The sequence below is a fragment of the Apteryx rowi genome, unplaced genomic scaffold (assembly GCF_003343035.1).
Source record: "Apteryx rowi isolate R43461 unplaced genomic scaffold, aptRow1 scaffold_307, whole genome shotgun sequence".
NCBI lineage: Eukaryota > Metazoa > Chordata > Aves > Apterygiformes > Apterygidae > Apteryx > Apteryx rowi.
This window is the reverse complement of record NW_020449497.1, coordinates 742,843-765,013: the sequence shown is the minus strand read 5'-3', so window position 1 is coordinate 765,013 and position 22,171 is coordinate 742,843. Positions and strand designations below refer to the sequence as shown.

At 43.3% G+C, this 22,171-nt stretch overlaps 1 protein-coding gene and 1 long non-coding RNA gene across 15 annotated transcripts in view; one reads left to right on the top strand and one right to left on the bottom strand.

Annotated features, from left to right (window-relative positions):
* Window positions 1-4,578: 4,578 nt before the first annotated feature.
* LOC112968214 lies at window positions 4,579-14,966 on the top strand. The gene is made up of 5 exons (XR_003254298.1): window positions 4,579-7,764; window positions 8,044-8,116; window positions 10,449-10,689; window positions 14,127-14,270; window positions 14,693-14,966. It is a non-coding gene; the product is annotated as an uncharacterized LOC112968214 (long non-coding RNA).
* A 98-nt stretch (window positions 14,967-15,064) lies between these two features.
* Window positions 15,065-22,171, bottom strand: part of SGSM2 (small G protein signaling modulator 2) — a 78,210-nt gene continuing 71,103 nt past the window's right edge. For 10 of the 14 annotated variants that reach the window (XM_026070209.1, XM_026070205.1, XM_026070200.1 and 7 more), the window contains 3 exons: window positions 19,727-19,823; window positions 18,296-18,463; window positions 15,065-17,514 (listed from right to left, as the gene is read on the bottom strand). In XM_026070209.1, the coding sequence (XP_025925994.1) occupies window positions 17,426-17,514; window positions 18,296-18,463; window positions 19,727-19,823 (354 nt within the window). In that variant the 3' untranslated portion in view covers window positions 15,065-17,425. Of the gene's footprint in view, window positions 17,515-18,295; window positions 19,031-19,726; window positions 19,824-22,171 lie in introns of those variants that run through there. The other 4 variants (XM_026070203.1, XR_003254295.1, XR_003254296.1 and 1 more) reach the window with 4 other exon arrangements.

Here is a 22,171-nt window from a genome sequence, read left to right as displayed (position 1 = left end):
TTTTTTACTGGCCTTTACTGTATGGACATGTGATCCTGCTGACCTCTTAATCTTCTACTGCTTTATTTATGGTTTAAAGGTAACAGTGTCACTAGTAGTACTCATGGATAAGTCCTCTTTCTTTGCTACTTTTTCTCCCCTTGAAGTTGGGTAATTTAGTTATGTCTGAACCCCTTCATCAGTGTTATGCTTCATCTGAGGAAAGGCTTATCCCATTAGGCCAGCCCATAAATGGGTCTAAATGTCCCAGATCATCCTTGTTCTCACCCGCATTCTCCATGGTAACCAGAAACATTTCTTTGTTTTTGTTTGTTTGTTTTTTAAAATCAGCAAACTTTCTTCTGTTCTGTGGGGAAAAGAACAAACCACAACTCTACTTTTCTCACCTGTCATTCCTACACAGAAACTTCAGATTTACTCTAATGCTCTTAGAAATCATGTTCAGTACTGTATAACAAGGGGCACTTTAGAAATGTCTCTCCTCCTTTGATATATGTGTTTTCCCTATGGAGAAAGCTATATAAAAATATATATATATATGTACACTTTGGGATTCAGAAGATCTAATTTGTCCCAAAAATCAATAAATACAAAGTTTACAAGAAATCTCTTCTGTCGTTGAATAATATTAGTTGTGGGTAACCATGCCACAGAAGAAGTAGAAAATGGGTTTTCTGTGTAGTAATTTGGGAAGACTGCTGTCCTTTCAAGCCTGATTCAGAGCCTGTGTAAGTTAGTGGAAATGGTTCCACTGATTCAGCAGGCTTCAGGTCAAGCATCTACAATGCTGTTTCCTGACTTTGCAGCCTGTACGCCAGCCATGGGACATGCAGCGCTATAGGTAGCGTAGAACATGCTCAGAGGCTTGATCTATACTTAAATTTTTTGTCAACATAGTCGTGTTTGTTATAATTGCAAAAACACACCGATAGATCTGCGTGAACAGAAACCCTAGGATGACTGCAGTTATATGGAAAAATATTCTTTTGCTTTCATAGCTTATTCCCTTTGGGGAACTGGATTGCACTATCCTAGCAGAAGAACTGTTTTGCTTGTATAACCTGTGCCTACACTAGGGAGTTTCCCAGAGAACCTCTACGGCTATGGACCAACCAGCTAACCCTGTAAGTGTAGATGAGCTCCAGAGCTGGCTACTGAGAAAGAGCAATCTGAAGGTCAGTCATTTCCAGTTCTTTTTTTTTTTAAACTAATTTCTAATTTTCACCTGCCAAATAAATAAATTTCATCTAAATGCAGACAAATAGGAATAAAACCAAATTGTTGTTTTAAAATTATCCTGAAAAGAGTTCTTACAGTTTACACTTTAGATGTGGGGATATATTCCTGACCTCATGGATATAAATGAGACRGAACCTCCTTAGTTTAGTTTAGGAAGTTAAACTAGCTATCCAAACAACCCGATTTTCTACCATTCTCTGCAGTTGCTCATACTTGAATCAGATCCAAAACATTGTGAATCAGACCTCCTTGTGCGTGTGTTTGTGTGTGTATGTGGTCGATGGCATTCTGTATGTGCTTCGCTCTCCTACAGTAGAAGTCTAAAGCAAGATGTAAGACTTTAGTGAATTAGCCCTATTATTTCTAAAATTCTCTTCTCAGTGTTGTGAATTAACCAACATTTACGTCAGCTGCAGACAAACATGGTTTCTTGCTGTTAAAGCACTTGCTGTGGTCCTAGGTAGACCTGCTGTTGTTTTTTTGTAATCCTCAGATTGCTCAGGATTTTTAAAACTGATCAAAGCAAAGCAGGTGGGGAGGCCAGGGGAAAGGGAAAAGTTTAAAAAAGACGCATCAAGTCTAGCAAAGTAATTTTAATAATTTTGACATGGTATCAGGCAAACAGTAGGAATTTTTAAACTCCTAGCTCACTAGGTCTTTTTAAAAAGCATACTCAGTATTATACTTGCATCCTAGTACAGGCTGAAGGATTGTCTTGGCTGCAAAAGGCATTGCAGTTTTGCAGAATATCATAATTGGCTCAATTCTACCACCATGGTTTGAGAAGCACTTGCTCGTCTTAGAGAGCCTGGTGGAAGTCAAGGCATTGCACAAGCATGGATGGTAGAGTCAGACCACGCGTAGAAAAGCTTTCCTTGGCTCATGCATTCAGAGCTTGTGAGATAAGCTAATATATTCAGCTGTCTCTCAGCTGATGAGGGCCGTATCTTGAAGTCTTGACTCATACCTTTCTCAGGCAAAACTTACATTGATCTCAGGAAAGACTGAGAAGAGACTTCAAGATTTAGGGACCCGTGCTGCAGTTGATGGCATGGAGCAGGCTGCTGTGCCCAGTAAAGCTGGGCTCCTCAAGAGCTCAGTCTGTACGCTTGAGCGGTGTCGCTTGCACTGTTGGGGCTGTAGCCCTTAATACACTTCAGACTGGAGTATGTTGAGTGCAATTTTTTACATGCATTCAGGTTTCCAAAGTTTAAAAGGTCTTGCAAGCTGCATCAATCTGTAAAACAAAGATAAATCATTTTTATATGAGGCTAAACCAGATCATTGTTTTTAACCTTCCTTTCAAACAAGACCTTTTTTCTGCTGGCATTTGATTTGCAAAGAGAGAGAGAAAGGCAAGGACACATAGCAATTGCCAGTGCATAGGGCACCTCTGTTTCTCCCAGCCTCCGTATTAAACAGATTAGGTGGATGTGAAAGATAGTTTTGACCAAAAATGTGTCTTGTACATTTTGCTGTATTAAAACAAAGATAATCATTAATAATAATTACATGCTTTTATGAAGATTACCCACAGAGAAGGTATCACATACTTTATTTGTGATTTGCGTTCAAGAATGATATATCCCTGAAGTGATTAAGGTGTGAGGGGTTTGGTTCTGGGAGTGGGAAAACAATCTGCATTAGGAGAAGGATCTCTCACTTTTCTGTGGTCAACAGAGGTATGCAAGAATATCCCCTTTGCTCAATCTTTGGCTGTTTAATTTCCATGTAAAACAGAGAGCTGATAACACAATAAGCCCAAGAAGGGAACAGGACAGCTCCAATAAGAAGGGATTTCTCAGGCCCATATTATCAGTTGAGTCAGTGTCAGTGTTGTTTACAGGCTGTTCCTTTAAACTCTTCCCAGTGTGCATGTACAGAACAGCCCTGCTGGATAGAGAACCTGTGTTTTGCCAGTTTGGACCCCATCCTTTACTTTCAAATTCCCATTGTGTGGGAGTTTGACATATCCAAAGGGAGCAAAGTAGAGGCCTTTTAACCGTAACAAGGAGATACCTCCAGAGCTGTAATAATTGAAGCATAAGCTGAATGCTTCCATTGACTTCAAATCACAAGGTCGGGGACAGCACTGGCAATATAGCTACATGCTCCGTATGTGCACGTGTGAGTGTGTCTGCAGTTCCTAAAGGAGGATACGAGGACGGGTGTTTGTGCATGCCCACGTAGTGTGTGTGCCTGTGTAAGGATAAAACAGCAGGACCTGACCGAAACCTCAGATCTAAACACCTTTCACCTTTGGGGAAAATCAGATCTGAAGCCAAAATGTTCTGGTCGGGCCTCTTTTTATGCGTGTGTGTGTATGTGTGTGTATATCTCTGTGTTCTGGTAAAATGCTGGATGTCCAATGAAAGTATAGTTCAGGTATTAAGTTCTCTGTGGTAAGACTTTGGTGATGAAGGAAGCTGAAAAAAACCACACACAGCTGGTGAAATCTGAAGGCCTCCATGTTATTAATCTGTCCTGAAATCCAAAAGTTGAAGAGCCTGACTTCGTCCTTGAAGGGGAATAGTCACTAGGAAGAAAACTGAGCTCTTCTGGAGCAGTGCTAGATTTATTTTTAGTTTGTTTGTTACTTGGGTTGATTTGGGAGCAATCACTGTGTAAGGCAAAATGGAGAAAATCAGTAGTAAATAACAGTGGTTATTCAAGGTTTAATCCTGCATCGTTCAGATTCATGGGAATGTTACCACTGTCTTCAGCGGAAGCAGGATCAGGCCCAAAAAAGCAGGAAAAGATGAATTTTATTTTGTTTTCTTTACCTGCCATAGACCTTGACAGATGTGATGTTCCCTCTGCAGTGGCTTCTGCTCTTTTAAAATTGTACGCAATTTATCCAGGTAGGAAATGAACCAACAACAAATTCGTATTTGGTTTAATATTGTGCTAGAAAGATAGTAGGTCCAAAGATTAGACAGACTGTTGCATTCTGGTGTTGGACTACTTGTCTTTTATCCTTTTTTTTAATTAAAAGTGGCCTTCTGTAACAAAAGAACAAAAGAAACAAAAAAACATAAAATGCCTTTGAGTGGTTTAGATGGAGGGGAGACTCTATTGCTGCTTTTGTCAATATTGGTGTGATTGTCTGTATGCACGCCTGTTTATATACGTATAGAAATTCAAGCAAAGACTTTATTGTGTCTCCGATTTTTGTATGTAGCCTGTGTCTCTTTTGGACTGATTTGCATCCTGAGTGAATTTTTGCATTTAAAAAAAAGTGTGAAAATTGTTTTGGGTTGGGGATTGGGTGGGGACAAGGGGCATTTGAAGACATCACTTGTGCGATTTTGGGAGGGAGGGAGGGCCTGGGGAGAAGACTTAATTTGCCTGGTGTGAAGATGCATTTGATGTTTGTTTGGTCCCCCCCTTGCTTTCTGTGATGTGTATTGAAAAACATATTGAATAAAGGTAAACATTTCTTAGCTAGGTTTAGAGGCAGCCTGATCTTCCAAGGTGTCTAAATACCTCCTCCAAATCCATCAGAGATTGGGATTTTCTTCTCTCAAGGACTTGGGATCAGACCTTAAGGCCCAGATTCATCAATCCATTTCTGTTTATCTAAGCAACAAATGTTTAGTCCCAATGAGTTTTAGGCACTGGCTTAAGCATAGTTACACCGCTGAGCTGGGACCTGAATGCCTTAATTCTCTTGCAAATGGAAGCGGAGGTGCCTAGCTGCTTAACACCATTTAGGTGAGGCTCTTAAGATTTGCATGTATTTTTTCTTGAGTAAACAGTTTTTCATTTCAATTTTATTTTTATTCTAAAAGACATTGAAATCTAATACTTTTGACCTATTTTCCATCTCTTGTTATCATTTACAACAGATTAAAATATAACATTACTTTTAGATTTTCTTCTTTAGCCAAAATACCAGCTGTTAAGAACAGACATTCAGAGTTAAGGAAGAGATTGTCTTTTACAAATACTTTATGTTTAGAGTTATTTCTCATTAATGGCATCTTTCTCTTCCTGTTATGTAGTGTTTAAAAATAATAATCTAAAACTTGAATTATTAAAATACCAGCATAAACACGGCAGCAGAGAAGTGCAACCTTGGAGAATGTTTCATTTGGATGTTTCCTCRTGATCATGTAGATCCATTGATGCTTCTCTTAATTTCTAATTTAAGGGTTCTGCCACAGAAGAAAAAAATTACAGACCCATTCTTAATTATTTGCCCTGCTCTTCTGTATTGCTAGTGTAGTATGAAGATGCTTTAATGCTTGGAATTTGGATGTATACCTACCATAGGATGCCATTTTGGTCCCATAGAGGTATCATGGTTCTACTGCAAATCAGAATGAGCTCCATTAATCTGACCCATTTCTTTACGCTGAGAAAATGAACTTGAGTTTTGAAGGAGTGTTTTGGCAGGACGCAGAACAGTCCGTTGTTCCCCAGCATGACGGACGCTGTCCTGTGAGCGTCTGCTTCCAGGGATACGTCCAAAACTCCCTTCCATTCCCCACTTCGGTACTGTGTTTTTTACCTTTCTGACTTGTAGTTGCTTCATTCCATGTGTTTTATTTTTCTTGTTCTGAAAGGCCACAAACTGTCAGTTCTGTCTATAAGGCTGCATAACATAGTGCTGTTCAAAACAAAAAGTTGAAAATACACTGTCTGCTCAGGCCTGATTCTGCCAGGTGCAGTCACTGATGGGACATCTTGCACGAGGAAAGTTTTCAGGACTGGGTCTATACACTTTCAGATCAGTGAAACTAATATGAATGCCTTACAGATATGCCTTAAGAATCTGATCCAACAGAGAGTTTCTTCACAGAGTAAGAAATAAAGTATTAATTGAGTTCACTGAACTATTTCTTTGCTGACAGTTAAGCACAAGCTTCAGCGTTCTGCTCGATGAGGACTTGTGGTAGGAGTGGAATACCATCCCATCCCTATTATTAGGACTTTTTTAAAGAGATCCCTCCCACTTCTGTCATAAATGTAAGCACCCTTGTGGCTAAAAGTATTTACCTTTATCGTCTTTGAGATCTTTGCATTAGGAATGTTTCAGTGAAGATGTTGATTGTAAGTGCAAAGTTACTTCCAATGCTTGCCACTGATTCAAAGCCCTGGAAACCTAATTGCCTCCTATTGCACATCACAGGAAAGCCAACAAATCGGAATATAATCACACTGGGCAAATGCAGTCTTTGTTTACAGTGAGGACTTGTCACTGTGTTATCAATTTATTGAAATATGAAATAATGAAAAACATAGACTGTAAAGATTTTTATGTGTTTGGATACATCTGCTATGTGAAAAAACAACTAATTTTGTACATATTGTATTTTTACTATTCAGCTGTATTATACTAGCTCTTCATGCTCCAGAATTTAGGTATCCAACATGAATAATATCCATGTAATAAGCACTTGCCTGAAATAAATATAAAACTGAAATAAACATGCACTGAAATCTGAAACAGGATTCTGCATTTTCATCCTTGTGCTTTGCATGCAGATATTTCACTTTATTTATAATTTTCCAATTATAAGGACAATGCTGTGGCCATAGCTTGCTCTCCAAATATGAATTATTGGTCAGTAAGTCTGGAACTGCTCACGAGAGTAAACACTGTAGCTGCCTTAATGTGTTTCAGGATCAAGCTTTCCAATACCACTCTCAGGAGGGGAAAGCAAGCATTCTTTCCAAATTCCAGAATTTGTCAAAATGAGGAAGTAGACATTACTTGAACATTAATCAGCAAAGCATCTTTAATTTATTGGCCTTCTTTAGAGAAGATTAAGATGTAGTATCTTTAGAAAGTGTAAATGTAGGCGTTCTGCTGTTGATGTCAGTACCACCGGGAGAACTCTGCAAGATGCCTTTGCTCTGTTGTCTTCAAGTTAGATGCTGATGATCCAAATAAGTTCTTTTTTTTGGTTCACAGTTCACATCCCCAGATTCCCTCGTTATCATTATTCATCTTCGTTTAGGCAGGGGACGATGACTCAGTCATTAAAATACCTGTGTCTAGTAGGAGCTGCACTTCTAAACTGGGGTTTTATGCTAGCAGTAGACCTAAGGCACCTGCTGACCGATGGACTGTGCTTAGCCTGTGAAGGATTTTGGTTTCTTCGTGGGCAAAGCCCCAGAAATTTTGACTTCAAAGGGCTCCAGATGTGCCCCTTGGCCAGTAAGCCTTGTCCCAGGGGAGCATGCTAATTACTGTCAGAAACTGAGGCCACTTCTCATCAGGAGTTTCAGGGACAGTTGTTCAAACGAGTATTAACAGGCAGGTCTTTTCTTCGTGCTGTATGCCTGTTATTAAAGTTTACCTCATTCTTCCTATTTGTACAATGACTGTGAACCATAACCAAACCTTCTCTCCACATCAGCCAGGAAGAAGCAAGCCAGAGCCTTGCGAGCAAACTGCAGTACTTGCCAGTGGTGTTTCTGTTGTGGGATGCTGCGGTGACAGTCTGAGATGGACCAGCTAGGTCCCTAAATAGTCTCTGATGTTCATCAGCGTAATACCGCAACCGTTTATGTCAGGTGAGGGTTCCTGCCCCGCGTCCACTGTAACTTTCACTCCCTGCAGCCAGAGAGCTTGTGCAGTCAAGGGCAGCTGCTGGGCCTGCACGGCACTGGTGTGACGGGACTGTTGGCCTTTGCTAGCCAGGCCCAGCATCGAGGCTGCAAACATTCCTCTGAGATGGGTCTGATCCCCAGAGAGGACCTCTGCAGGGTCCATGCCTGGAAGGTAAGCAATTGGAAGTACATTCTGGCTACGCCTTCTTCATCTAACTCAGATTTAAATGCTCTCTTCTACAGATTGTAAACTTGGATGTCTCAGGATTTCAGAAAATCTGCTTTCTGGTTTTTGCCTATGTGGACTCAGACTCAGGTAAGCCAGCGTGCAGGCTGTGCCCTGTGAACACTCAGTGCTTCTGCGCAAGTGAGCACCAGGGGATGGCCGTGCACGGTGCAGCCCAGCACAAGCAGACGTACACCTACCCCTCCGTGTGCGCATGGAGGCAGACGGGCACACGTGCAAACTCCCTCTCATTGCACCYGGTGTCTCAGTTGCACCGCTGCCGTATGCATTCAGGGAGGCTGATAGGAAGTCGTCTGCCAGCAGGGTTAGCACCTCGTGGGCACTCAGACCGCTGCCTGCAGGCATCCGCAGCCTGCCCTCAGCAGCAGACGTGGGGTTTTTTGCTTCGGTACCGATGGGCACCCGTTGAGTGCTGTGTGTGGGTGGGCTTCGGGCGCCGCACGCAGCCCCCAGGTGCCAGGGCCAAGACGTGGTTCGGTCAGCGTACGTGTGCTTACGCGGGGACCACGTCTGTTCACTGCGCCTGGGCTAACCCCGAATGCGCTACCGAAGGCCCATGGCACAGGCAGTGGGAAAGCAGGTCCTTCTGCAGCCATTCCCCCTGYGCAGCTGGGCTGTTGTGTGGCTATGGAGAGAATGAATTTTTGTAGGCTAAGTGAAGGCCTTCGCACTGGAGCTATTTGCGTGAAGCTCCCTGTTTTCTCCCTAAGGGGAAGACAACCGTGTGCAGACTGATCTCAGAGCTAAGCAAGCCACAGCTTTGGCAGGGAGCTGGCGTGGGGAAGAAGGGCCTTGCTTGCCCTCTACCATTCCCTTCTGGCTTCATCCAGCAGAGACCCATGAGGGTGTCAGGCAGCAGGACGTGCCGTAGCCCTCCCGCGTGAGCCGAGCCTGCGGTGCCCAGTGCGTGGCTGCGAGCCCAGCTTCCCTCTGCGGCTGCGCTCACCCACCATGTACGTGGCTGCGTCTAGCGCAGCTCTAAGCTGCTTACAGCCCGCTGCGCACCCCGCATGGGAGAGGGCTCCTGTGCTCTGGGCTTCTTACCTTAAGCGCAGTTCCTCTGCGGTGGAGGCAAAGCCATGATACAGTGGGTAAAGTAATGGTCCGAGTAACTCTGGCAAGAGACCCAGGTCTATATCCGCCCCTCCGTCCCCATGCGTTTTGTACTCTACTGAAATCTTGGGGGGGAAGTTTTGTGTCACCAGCCCAGTCTTGCACTTGCTGTGCCCACAACTTCCTTCCTGAATGAATAGATTAAAAAGGGTAGACCAGCTGAATGCACCAAGCAGCAGTGCAGCTGGCTGCGGGTGCAATGCCGTGTCATCCCCCCTCCTGCATGTCTATAAACACTGCTTGAAAATCAGCTATGCAGGAGCGTGTGCAGGCTGGTGGCCACCTTCCCGCGCAGAGCCGGGCGTGCGGAGGGGTGGCCCTGCAGCTCAAGGGCACTGAGCATTTGCCTTGCTGTTCGCATGGTGCTTCACAGAGGTGCTGCAGCCTTTTTCCTGCCCGCTGACAGCCGCGCTTCGTGTTAGCCTGTGGTCTGGAGCCCAGGGGAGAGGAGGGAGAGGTCTCGGCACAGAAGGGATGCTGCAGTGGGAACCCTGTCCCCAAGGAAGGCGCCTTCCCAGGACCAGTCCCTGCTTTAAACCATGGACTCTGTCCCCAGGGCTGGTCATGTCAAAAGGGTCTTGGGTCAGACGGGGAGGTTTTTGCACAATACTGCTGCAAGCAGATATGACCCTGTCTCACTCTGCTGATGCGAAACAGGAAATGAAATCCACTACGGAAGCACTGGGGTGCGGACAGCTCTGCTGTAGCAAGACACCAAGGCTGAGGAGTCCAAAAACTGCTCTCAGCTTCGTCTAAACAGTAAAGCGAGAGCAGAATCAGACCCTTAATGGCTGGACTCGTCCCAGAGGCTTTTTTTTGGCACTTCTTGCACAGCCCTTCGCTGGAGAATTGGGACCATCTGTAGGGTCCAGCCAGCTGGGGAGAGCATCTGGGCTGAAAACAGGGCACCATGTGCCGTACATGGACCTGTTCCCTGCACTGGTGGCAGCTCAGGCCTTGCCGTCCTTCCCACCAAGAAAGGCAGCCGGGCTATTAACCGAGTGCAAAGCCTGGGGATTCAGGGCCAGGATCACAGCTTCTCCATGCCTGAACACTGGCGTGGGCAAAAAATCTAACGTCAGTTGGGTCGTTTTGGGCCAATCATGCATGTGGGTGAATGTATTTATGGCATGACCTATCACTGCGGGAACAGTTGTCTGTTGGGGCTAGAATTAAGCAGGGGAGGAGGGTCATCCAGCACCTGTAATGCTCATTGCCAATGTTTGTGTGTCCAGATCTGCTAGGACACAATTCATCACTGCTTGCGTTTGCTTTCTTTGTGTTGCAGGTCAGGCAGCGTCTAGGCTTCCTTCTCCACCCGTGCCATGAAGGATGTGAGCCCCACCGAAACACTTCTGCAGTATGACTAATCTGGCGTTCCCCCTCTGAGCCACTCCTGCATCTCCTCCCAGTGCCATGGAGAAAGGCTGAAGCTGGAGCTTTCATCCTGACCAGCTGGAGCGTGATGGAGCAGGAATCCTCATGGGGTTTCAGCCCAGTCCGCTGATATTTGCAGTCGTTGGATGCTGGTGAGTATTTCAGACACTCCAAGCTTTTAGATAAGAACAGATTTGGTGGGTGTCTTGCCCCAGCCTGTGTCCGGAGTAACGCTGAGGCATGTCCTCATTTTGCATCCACACCTGGGACAGTAAATCTGCAGGTCGAAGTATTGCCTCTTGAATTTGTAACAGGATCCAGGGTATCGTCAGCTTCCTTGCATGGGCCTCCACTGCCCCCCTCCAGTCCCTGCCCACGGGCTTCTGAAACACTGTTAATTATGCTCCATTTGCTTTCCAAACTGCTAACCAAGGCTTTTTTGCTGAAACATTGTTACACTATTTTCAGCCTGCCTTGTCAGCCCCAGGAGATGCTTACATTGGATTTGGTTAATTAGATGCTATTAAATAGTCAAGATAGATAGTCCAGTAATTTGCTCTCATTGGTATGGAAATGACCTGTCCTCTCTTTTGTCTACGCTCTTGACATGTAAGATATTGTTCATCAGAGTATTTATAATCTGTTCTCTAGTCAAAATTTATACTAGATCTGAAGACAATATGTTCCGAAAAGGGAAACTGTGGCTTTATAGGCAGAAAGGTCAGATGCACTCAGACTTGAACTCATGCTAGATCCAGTGATTGCTCAGCTTTACGGTCTGATGCTGCCTCAGTTACACCTGGGCAAATACTAGGTTTTGTTAAAATTGGGCCTTTTTAAGTTGGAGAACACCGAGGGATTGCATTGCCGAGTTGCGTGACATCTGGACAGAGGTGCCTTGGAAGGAAACTTTCTGCTCCTCCATCGCGCTGGAGGCTGCCAGTAGTCCCACGCCACGGTCAGTAAGCTGGTACAGGCTTTGCAAACATGCATGAATGGATTAAGGGGACAGACATTTCAGTCTGAGACATTGAAAGCGTATTTCAGCGTTACTGTTGTGCATGCAGAGGCAAGTACAACATGACCTTTAGGTTGTAAGGTGGCTTGGCCTCTAGACAGAAGCAAAAAAAAAAAAAAAAAAAAAAAAAAGCACCCAAAACACAACAGTTTTGTATGTCTCCAGGCCTAGTAACTTTGTTACAAGCATCACTGAGCTGTTGTGTTGTTGTATTTAAGCATACATTCCCCCCAAAACTACCATCAAAAAAACACGACAAAATTCCCTTATGTTGAAAACAGAGTTGCTAAGGTACATATGTCCTGGAAATATTTTGACCGGTCTCTCCTTTTTCCATGTAACGATGCCACAACTATGCTGTCTTGATTGTACTCCCTTGTACCTGTGTATGTGCGTGTGTGCACGCACACACAGACACAGACACCACTTTAGTATCAAGCTGGTCTGCAAGGCAAAGCAGTCGGCCCTTTTATCAGTGTGTACGTCATAGCTTTCAGTATTACTTCCAGGAATTAATTAAAAAAAAAATGATTTGAATATGATGCAGAGGGGAAATGTTAGCTATAAAAGTGCCCTAGAGATACGGCTTGAGGCTTGTAGCATTTAGTGTTTCTGTGGACCTGCTTGGGCAAGGTGCTGTGCCAGACTCTTATTATCTGTAATACCAAGCACTTGCCTGACAGCCACTTGGGCATTAAAAGGGCAAATTTTAGAGCTGGAAAGACTTATGGAGCATGATTAGTCATGAAGCCTTTGAACGACCACCCTGACCCCCTCCCCCCTCCCCCCCCCCAAAAAAAAAATCTGTCCGCTTGCTCAGACTTTTCTTTTTTGAGCTGTTAATGGTGGATGGGGGGAAATCCTTCATAAATGAACACGCGGGTTGAAGAAATGCCACCTCGCTTGCTCGGGCTGAGAGCCTCCTCTAGTGGCGGCTGCCAGCGCGGGGTGGCCCCTGCCTGGGTGCTGCAGCCCCTGCGGGCGGGGGGCTCCCAGCCCGGCGCCRCCAGCAGCCCTTGGGGGGGCCCAGGCTGCCTGGCCTCGCGCCAGCCGCCCGGCAAGGCGGCGAGGTGCCACGTGCAGGGAGGGACTGTGGCCAGTCATGGCTTAGGCATAGTTTGTTTGGTCTTTTCTTTTCTTTTCTTTTTCTTTTCTTTTCTTTTTCCTTTCCTTTCCTTTCCTTTCCTCTTCTCTTCTCTTTTCTCTTCTCTTTTTTTTTTCTTTCTTTTCTTCTTTCTTTTTCCTTTCCTTTCCTTTCCTCTTCTCTTCTCTTTTCTCTTCTCTTCTTTTTTCTTCTTTCTTTTCTTCTTTCTTTTCCTTTCCTTTCCTTTCCTTTCCTTTCCTTTCCTTTCCTTTCCTTTCCTTTTTTCTTCTTTTTTTCTTTTTCTTTTCTTTCTTTTCTTTTCTTTTTCTTTTTTTCTTTTTTCTTTTTTCTTTTCTCTTTTCTTCTTTCTTCTTTTCTTTCTTTTCTTTTCTTTTTTTTTTTCTTTTCTTCTTTTCTCTTTTCTCTTTTCTTTTTTTTCTTTTCCTTTCCTTTCCTTTCCTTTTCTTTTTCTTTTTTTCTTTTTCTTTTTCTTTTTCTTTTTCTTTTTTTTTCTTTTTCTTTTTCTTTTTTTTTCTCACTGTCAGAAAATATCCAGAAATGACAAATAAAGCATAAAATGACGCATGTGCTGGCCCTCCATGGGCTAGGATTTTGGAAGCACCTTTCAGAGCTAGCGATGGGTGAAGCATTAGCTACCAAATCCCAGAGTCACAATGTGGTTTTAGTTGTCAGTATTTGGGAAACTGCAAAGCAATGCTCGGTGATGCAGAGGTTTCTGAAAAATGGAGGAAAGGTCTTGGACAGATCAGTAGGATACTGTAATATATGGCTGAAAGTGTAAGGGCCAAAGTTGCTGTGTTTGGCAGAGCTAATGGTAGCATGGAGAAAGCAATGAAACAAAACCGGACAGGCTGTTTGAGCCACCTCCAGCTTACAGAAAAGGGGCAGGAAGCAGTGGGGATAATTTTGCTTTGTTTTTTTTCTTTCTCCCTGGCAGCAGGCAGCAGTGAGACGTCCAAGATGATGAAACATCACTAGGCTGCTGTGTCTTGCTGAAATAAATTCCTGCCACTGCAGGGACTCTGCAGTTTTGGGGGGGATCTAGCTCAAAGTATTCTGAAAATTTGCAAAAAAAAAAAAAAAAAAAGAGTGCTGGGGTGTGTGTGTGTGTGTGTGTGTGTGTGTGTGTGTGTACGTGTGTGTGTGCATGTGCGCACATGCGTGCTAATATGGCAGGAGGTGCTGTAGCAAAGAAATCCAATATGTAATTCTAGGTGCAGCACCTATGTGTGTTCCCCCCCCCCCCAAGCGCCCACGCCGCAAACTGGAAGGTGAAGGCAGAGGACACAGTGGCGTTGGACGAGTATTTGAGCCAATGTGTCACCAGTTAGTTCCACTTGGTAAAGGGCTTGGCCCCTTTATAAGGACAAATAGCTGATTAACAGCTGTAATAGTCACCAGTGACCGCTGTGGGATGGCTGCAAGCACCTCAGCAGAGATGAGCATTTACTCGGTCGTTTTTACAGACTCAGCAGATGGGGGAAGCGTTCCAGCAGCCCTCTTGGGAATCGCCTCTGAATGGAGCTCGCGCCAAAAGCATGAACAAGGCTGGCCTGAAAACACGGCACCGCGACCTTGGCAAAAACTGCCTGCAGTGGACAAACGAGCAGGTGAGCAGGCGGCTTTTGAAAGAGGGAGCTGAAGCAGGAGGAAAGTTTTAAGCTCCTTCAAGGAGGGGGGGTTGTGCGTGATGGAGGAGGCTCTATCTTGGAAGCCCAACGGCTCTGCTCGCTTTAATGTTAGCTGCAGCACGATCAGGCCTAAAACTGTAGGATGAAACTTTTAACACTTGTCATAGGCCTACTTCTGCTCCCACTCACTCCCCAGGCTGAACTGGCAGCAGGCTCGGTGTGTGACGACAGGCGCTCTTAGACATGCGCTGCATGTAATTTAAATTCATGCTTCAAATCATCCAAGGGCCCTTTATGGTCTATTTGGTGATGACCTACTTACTTTAAAAATACTGCTTAGTACAATAGCCCATGTATGTTAGTCATAGAAACGTTAATTGCATATCCCTCTCTCTTCCCAGGCAGCCCCGTCCGCAGGGCCCCTGTTCTGCCTCTGAAATTCACTTAGGGGGAGAGAAATAAGTTCCAGAGAGTTCCACAGAATGCCTCGACAATGTTTATTCATATGTTACATTTAAACATAAATAACTGAGCAATAAATAGTCTGTTCCTGACAAAAATAAATAAGGCAATACACAATATTCATAAAATACAATTAGACAGAATGTTATCATAACAAATACAACAGTTTGCAGAGGTTTGGTGTTTTTAACAGAGTAGAGGTGTATAGTACATTCCCAACATACCAAAGAAAAATAGTGCAGCTTTATTTTTTACATCACTTCCTCAGGCTCTGCGAGTTGGAGGGTTTTCTCGCTCATGTGTTTTTTTTGTTTTTTTTTTTGAAATACTATTTCACCTTTCAAGTGAACAAACGGATACACAAACTGAAGCGCTTTTGAGACCTTTCAGCAACCATGCACTGGCCTATAAAAGCTGGACACACACACACACACACACACACACACGCACGCACGCACACACAGAGCTATAAATAATACCGGGTTCAGACTGTCAGCATGCCTGCGGTACAGCTTCTTCACTCTTAATCCTGAGCACACCCAAGCTGTTGGACACTGTGTTGGAGGGGGGGTAGAGTTTCTTATAACGCTTCTTCCTTCTGTAACTCCCACTGTTTTTATTTTAGCACTAAGTTATGCGCAGAAAGGGGGTTTCCTTCTAAACAGCCTCCTACACACCACCTTTTACAGAACTAAGTGGGCTTAGCTGTTCTCACTTTTGGTTCATGACCGTGATGTTCGTGAGTCCAGAGCACAAAGGCTCGTTCCTGATGGCATCTGGCTACAGCAGCGAGCGGGGGAAGTGTGCCTACAGCGATGAGCTAAGGACCAGTACCCAAATGGAACCTGCCCGTGTGCAAAGGAAGACAGAGCTTGGCTTATTTATTAATTTTTTTTTTACCCACACCTCAAATTTTAAGAGATAAATTAAAGGGCTTGACTATTAAGCTGAAAAGCACTTTATTCTTTTTCCCTTTCAGACTATATCTTCAAACAGAATAATTTGATTTCCTACACCCTTTTTAGGTAAAATCTGACTTCCTAAATTCACTATGAGCTTCTTAACTTCACGTGAACTTCTTAAAAACAGTCAGARTTGACTTGACTGTTTTCACTACAAAGTTCAATGGGAACAAAGCTCTGAAGGATTAAAAAAAGAAGAAACAAAAAAAATTCAGATTTAAACTCATTTTTGGCTTTCTTCTTTTTTTAATCACTAAGGTTCTAACGGCAGATATTGTAAAGTGCTTAAACTAAGTCCCTACGTTTCTAGGGGCACAGGCCACATGAACATCTATGAAATCTGTGCATAAACCCATCAGCAAAAAAGACTTGTCCTTCCATGCCCCTCCCAATGCAGAGGTACAATCTGTTAAAAACAACACGTACCCAGGAAAAGAAGTTAAGAGTATATGTGATAATTTTAGACAGTGTGACGAAGTACCAGCATAGCAGTAAACATGTTTAAAGCTCCAGGGCAGAGCTCTAGCTACTTCAAGTCACTTTTGCTCTTTATAGAGGACTGGGTAAAACTTACACTGCTACTTGAAGCATGTGGCCCACCAGGAAAACAAAGATCTCCATGAGGTGTGTGGATGGCTCTACAAAATAGCATCGCATGACAGCAAATGATTGGATCCTATGCAACAATTTAAATCGCTTAATCTGACAAGTGCCAATACCTATTTGAGAATTAATGACAGCCTGGATCCTGTCCTCTCTGCAGAGAGGGAAGGAGGCGGCTAGTGGTGTACACCGGATGAACGGGAGGAGGTGAGGCTCCGCAGTGTCTGGTCCGTAACATGGCACTGAGCTTCATGGGGCTCTGCGGAGAGGCAGAGCCTGGGAGCTGATAACATGAACAAGGAACCCATTTCTGTGTGCTAAGCTTGTGTTAACCTGAACCATTTTAGGCAGATCTTGTCATCTGGGAAAACATGCAGAGTAATTTTGCAAAGTAAAATGAAGGCATGACTGTGGCACGTGTAGGCCATAAAGACTCAACGGTACGAGCTAGCCAGTGGAGACTGGCTAATGCTTTTAGCCAGAGTTGCCAGGCCATCATTGCTTATGTCGACCACGCTGTTCAGTATAAGGCTATTCTCCAGCTGGTAACCTTAGTGACTGTAAGTACTGCTGAATACTGTGGTGAATACAAGTCCCAGTGTTTTAGCAACAGGAGCTGCATACGCGTTCTCTTCCATTTTCAAAGCGTAGCCATTGAGTCCACAGATGTGCTCTTCTAAGGACACAGTTCAATGCTTGCAACACTTGAGTGAGTATTGGATCAGGCCTTAACTCCGTGGAAAGTTCTGACTGAGCACAAAGTGTGCATCCAGGGTATTAAAGATGCCGTAAGTCAAAATATGAATGTTCCAGTATGTCAAGTCAATAATATCGCAAAAGCGTAAATAGACAGTCTTCTAGATAAAGGGAAATAAGAGAATGCAAAAAGATTTTATCTTGAAATACAAAGTGAGTGTAACAAGGACTATCAAACACAAACTTTATCTGGTGAAGGAAAAGTTCCGTTTTTAAAAGTCTATTACAAATCTCTTAAATATTTCTTACATTATATGGAAGATGCAGTTAAAACAACATTTTGAAGTTACAGTGCAAGAAATGCTCCATCCCATAGCTCACTACAAGGCCACAAGGACAGTCTGCTCATTATCACTTATTTTCAATCAGCGTCTGCACTTTGTAGACAAGGTCTCTTGCTATCCTCAGAATTTCCTGGGCATTATGATGCTCTGCCATTTCTAAAAGACACAGACAAACATTCTTAACTGTCAGCTTCAGGAACTTTTTTCTGCCCTAGCATTAATATTAATGTAGCATTAGCATTATTTAATTAGTGTAACATTAGAAGCAAGCCAAAATCATTGCAGGGATATAGGCTTGTAGAATTAAAGACAGAATAAGTTAATGAATCCCTTAATGATATAGGTCTTAATATCAATATCCAGTCCTTTTGGTTTCAGTTCTTATGCTGCAGAAAATCCCAGTGCCCTGTAATCAGAGAACAGGAATAGAGGGTTCTGTACCCACACGTGCTTGTGAACAGCCCTCCTGGGCTCTCAAAAATGTAAAGTTGCAGAACGTAACTTGATCAAGAGATGTCCCTCAATGCAGGGACTATTGTTGGAGTGTCTGAGAAGCAAGTGGTAACTACAAGAAGAGCTAGAGCTTGCTCGATCATAGAAGATCTACCGTCTTCTACGGCCCACGCAGCTCTCAAAACATTGCTCTTTGTATGTGCCAAGCCAGACCTTCAGGAAGAACATGAAAATCTGGACTCTTCATTTATGTGGAAGGCAATGTGACTGAAGGAGTAAGAGATGCCCAGCTTCGTGACCAGGGGCTTGTCTGGCAGCAAGTGCCAAGTATCCTGAAATGCAGCACCTGGGTGACTGGTGCCTACTGATCTGTGTCATGAGCGCAAGAACTGCAAAACTGCAGGCAGCTTGTCATAGTAAGGGGGAAGCAGCAAACTCTGGTTATCTGCTTTTTATCAAAATGACTTTCTTAAAAGTTGCTTACCATTAAAAAACTTGATGATATCGGTGAAGTCCATGTTGTTATCACGGATAATCTCTCGATAAACCTCTACAAGTGCTAAGGCAATGAAAAGGACAAAATGTTCTGAAGAGATGTGCTTTGCTGCCCAAATAACTTCCCACACTGTAAATACATCCTCGTACAACAATTCTGAATGGGAATAAACATTACAAGAGCATCTGATTATTCAAATTGACCATTTTCCCCCCTCTAGCTAATGTCTTACAGGCCTTATGCAGAAATGAATAGTACTTGACAATGCCTTCTTTTCCTCTCCCCTTCTCCTCCAGGCCAAATCCTTGCACTTATTTGTGCAAGTATGGCAACAGAATTAGGTTTAAAGGAAAATCAAGAGRGAATGTAGGTGAAATGTTTACACCCGACTCCAGAGAAAATGCCTAAACTACGATGAACATGGGGTAGCAGCACAGGCAGTCCGATTTATCCTAGTTAGGGCTATAGGACAGGCTGCAAATCTGAATGCATTTCCAGGGCCCCTTCTAGGCTTTGCAGTGAACCTATGAGGGCGAAGGCTGTGCTATTTTTTAGTTGCAAACAGCTAATTGTATAGAGGATGTGTATAGATTATGCCTACACATGCTGCAATTCAGATATTGCCCATGGAAATTTCACCTTTTTGATCCATCTGGGCTCATCTTCTGCACAGTCTTTGACAGTGAGGTCCAGGGGATCGGGATATGGGGGACAGGACATTCACTGTGGAGGAGCAGGTAGAGGATTTATGATCCAGTCCCAGTGCCTTCACCCCTCTCACTGTCTGATAGTTTTTCCTAGTAAATAGCTGATGGGTGTGCATCTTCTCCCTCTGTCACCTCTGTGCCTTCAGGTGTTTGACAGGGTTGTCTTTAAATGTTCTGGCAAATTGATCTATACTTCAGAGGAGCTTCTGACCTGCCAGATAGCAAGTTGGGTCCCTCTCCAGAAACACTTTAACCAATGATTACAAGCAACTGCTTCTATTAAATATAGAGTGTGTGTGTGTGTGTGTGTGTGTGTGTGTGTGTGTGTGTGTGTGTCTCTCCTGAGATCCTAGGTGCTCCCACAGTATATAACCAAGTACATCATTCAGCAAAATATGACAGCTCCTGAGCTATTGCTGAGCTGCTCCTTGTATTCAAATGGCTGTTTATAGATTCCTGATAATGTAGTTGGAGCCAAGTTTCCACTCAGTGCAAATGCCTGTTTGCTCAAGAACATGATACCAAGTCGATCACTCTTCTAAGTTTTGACTTCATTCCAGTGCCAGTTCGTCTCTGAGAGTTGCATTCGTTTTCTTATTTACAAACTCTCTTGTGAGCCTAGCTACTACTCACCGTCCAGACATTTAAACTGAACCAGAGAGCTGTTCACAGTTTTACACAACTCTAGATTATAGGCATAGAACATTATTACCTCTTTTAAAGTCAAGCAGGAACCAGCGATAGCAGAAGTAAAAGTGAGTGTAATCTCCATTCTGGTGCATCAATTCAAAAAGCTCTGAGTCTAGAATCTAAAACGAAAAACATCAGATGTCAGTATCTTGTCTGAGAGTAGCCAAATCAAAGGTGTTGGAGGCTGGCAGACTCCCATGCTGCTCCTTCATCACTTGATCCTGTGGTTAGTCAGAGCAGCTGCTTAGCACAAATCTGGCCTTTTATTATACGTTTGCAAAATGCTTGTGGTGTGGGTGCCCTGACACYGACTGATGAGGTGGAGGGTCACTGCTCTGCAGGTACAGCAGTCAACCTGAACTGTGACATTAAAGTTCCAAGCAACAGTTATAGATCCTAACGATTTTCAACAGGCAGCAAATTTTCATCTTCCCACCCAGCTCTCCTCTCAGATTGCAACTTGGGGCTAGGGTGCAAGACTGAATTCCATTTACATGGAGAAAGGAAGGAGAGAGACTTTTTCATGGCAAGTTTGTAATTCTAATGAGTGGTGGCGCAGTTCTACACTGCAACATGTAAAATCTCTAAAACTGAACAATTACTTGCCAAATGTCTGATGGATGTCCTACAATGTGGAAGTACACCTGTAGTCACTCCTCACAGATGTTATCCTAAGGGCTGGTGGAGGAGCACTTAGCGCGTGGCATCCTCCTACAGTCTTGCCATTCAAGAGCAACATTGCAGCCTTATGTGCTGCTTGCGTTTGTCATGCTGGCCATCTTCTTCATTTAACTGACCTCTATTTTCATTACTGCTTAATAGGCCACCCATAAAACCAAAATACTTAACAAAGAAAAAGAAATAACTATCACCATTAACTGTATGTCTGATTTGTCACACCAAACCAAACAGGACAGCTTTTATTGTGTTTGGACTGGCTGTTAACCACAGGTTGACAAGTGACACAGGTTGACAAGTGAATAATTAAAAGGGACTGCTAGCAGTATACGGAGCACAGCTCTGTGAACGGACAACCCTGAATTTGAGAACTGTATTGCTTTACTGTGTGTATAGTCCTGGCAATGGATGGCACAGATTGAGACTTCTCCCTCCTGTGGTTACTTCAGCACTCAACAAAGCAACGACTCTTCATTCTTACATGTATTCATGTGAATGGCATAACACAGACAAAAAATTTTGTCCTGTGAACCCAGAGAAATGATCAATGGACAGTATGAAAAAAATATTGTACGTCATGCCCAGAACTACAGCTCTTATTGTACCATGAACTTTTGAATCATTTTCAAGCTAAGAGGCTAATTTTACAACTGACCCTATAAAAAAGCTAGTGACAGCCTAATCTTGAGATTCTTGGACAAAATACTCATATTTTGCATATAGCTATAACCCCTTTTATATGGATCAAAAGATCTCCAAGAAGACTGATATATAAAAAAATGTCTTGTAGCATTAACAAAGGGTTGGTTTTAAACTGCCCAGGACCAGTATCCATATTCCTCCTTTTATGCCAAACCTGACTCCTCTTGTCACCCAAACTAAGAGGTGATGATGGCATGTTAGATACAAAGGGATATACTCACATAAATGCAATTGCAGGATTAGAATTTACTTCACCAGCAACTGATAATCACACACAAAAACTTCCAAATTGCACTCAAGCTGATTTCAAATAATAAACAAACTCATACAACTACCTGGAAGCACTGTTAAACTCTTCTTGCATTGTAATTATTATTACGTGGATACTTTACAAGTGGGATAATGTAACAGCAGTTAGTAGGTATTGTATTTCAACTGGCTGAAGATACTCATCAGCAAGATAAGAAGCAGTGTCAAGCAATCTGCTGGAATTTAACCCTTAATAAATCCATGCCCTTGCTCTATAAAGTTGTGCTTGTAAGTATGGTAGCCACACCATCACAGCTGCATAGTAAATAAAACAAAAGTACTTACAAAGTAATTACATCTGAGACTTGTTTTGTTGAATTGTTTCTACATCTGAAAAGACCATAATTATCAGTCCCCTGTATTTGAACTCAGCTGGATAAAAAAGTGACAGAGCTCAAATGTATCATGTGTGGTTGTGCACACCAGTGCAAGCACACAYTCTAAATGGGTTTGATTTTATTTTCCAGATGTGGATGGAGAGAGCATGCACCTATCTCTTACAAGTCAAGTGCGTTACTCAGTGTCACACAAAGAAGCCAGTCCAGCCAGAAGTCTAGAAATAATGGCTATTCCTGAGTGTTCTCATCCTTCTTTATTCTAGTTTTGTACACCTGCCTGGTGCTCTCTGGAGTGGAATATCCAGACCTTAAATCCATCCAAGAAAACCCTTTAGCAAGCATTCTGCATGAATACAAATATAGCTATGGTCTATTTGAGCCCATAAGAAATTAAGTTTGTGCCACAAAAATCTGTATTTCCTCTGCCAAAGAGCAATTTA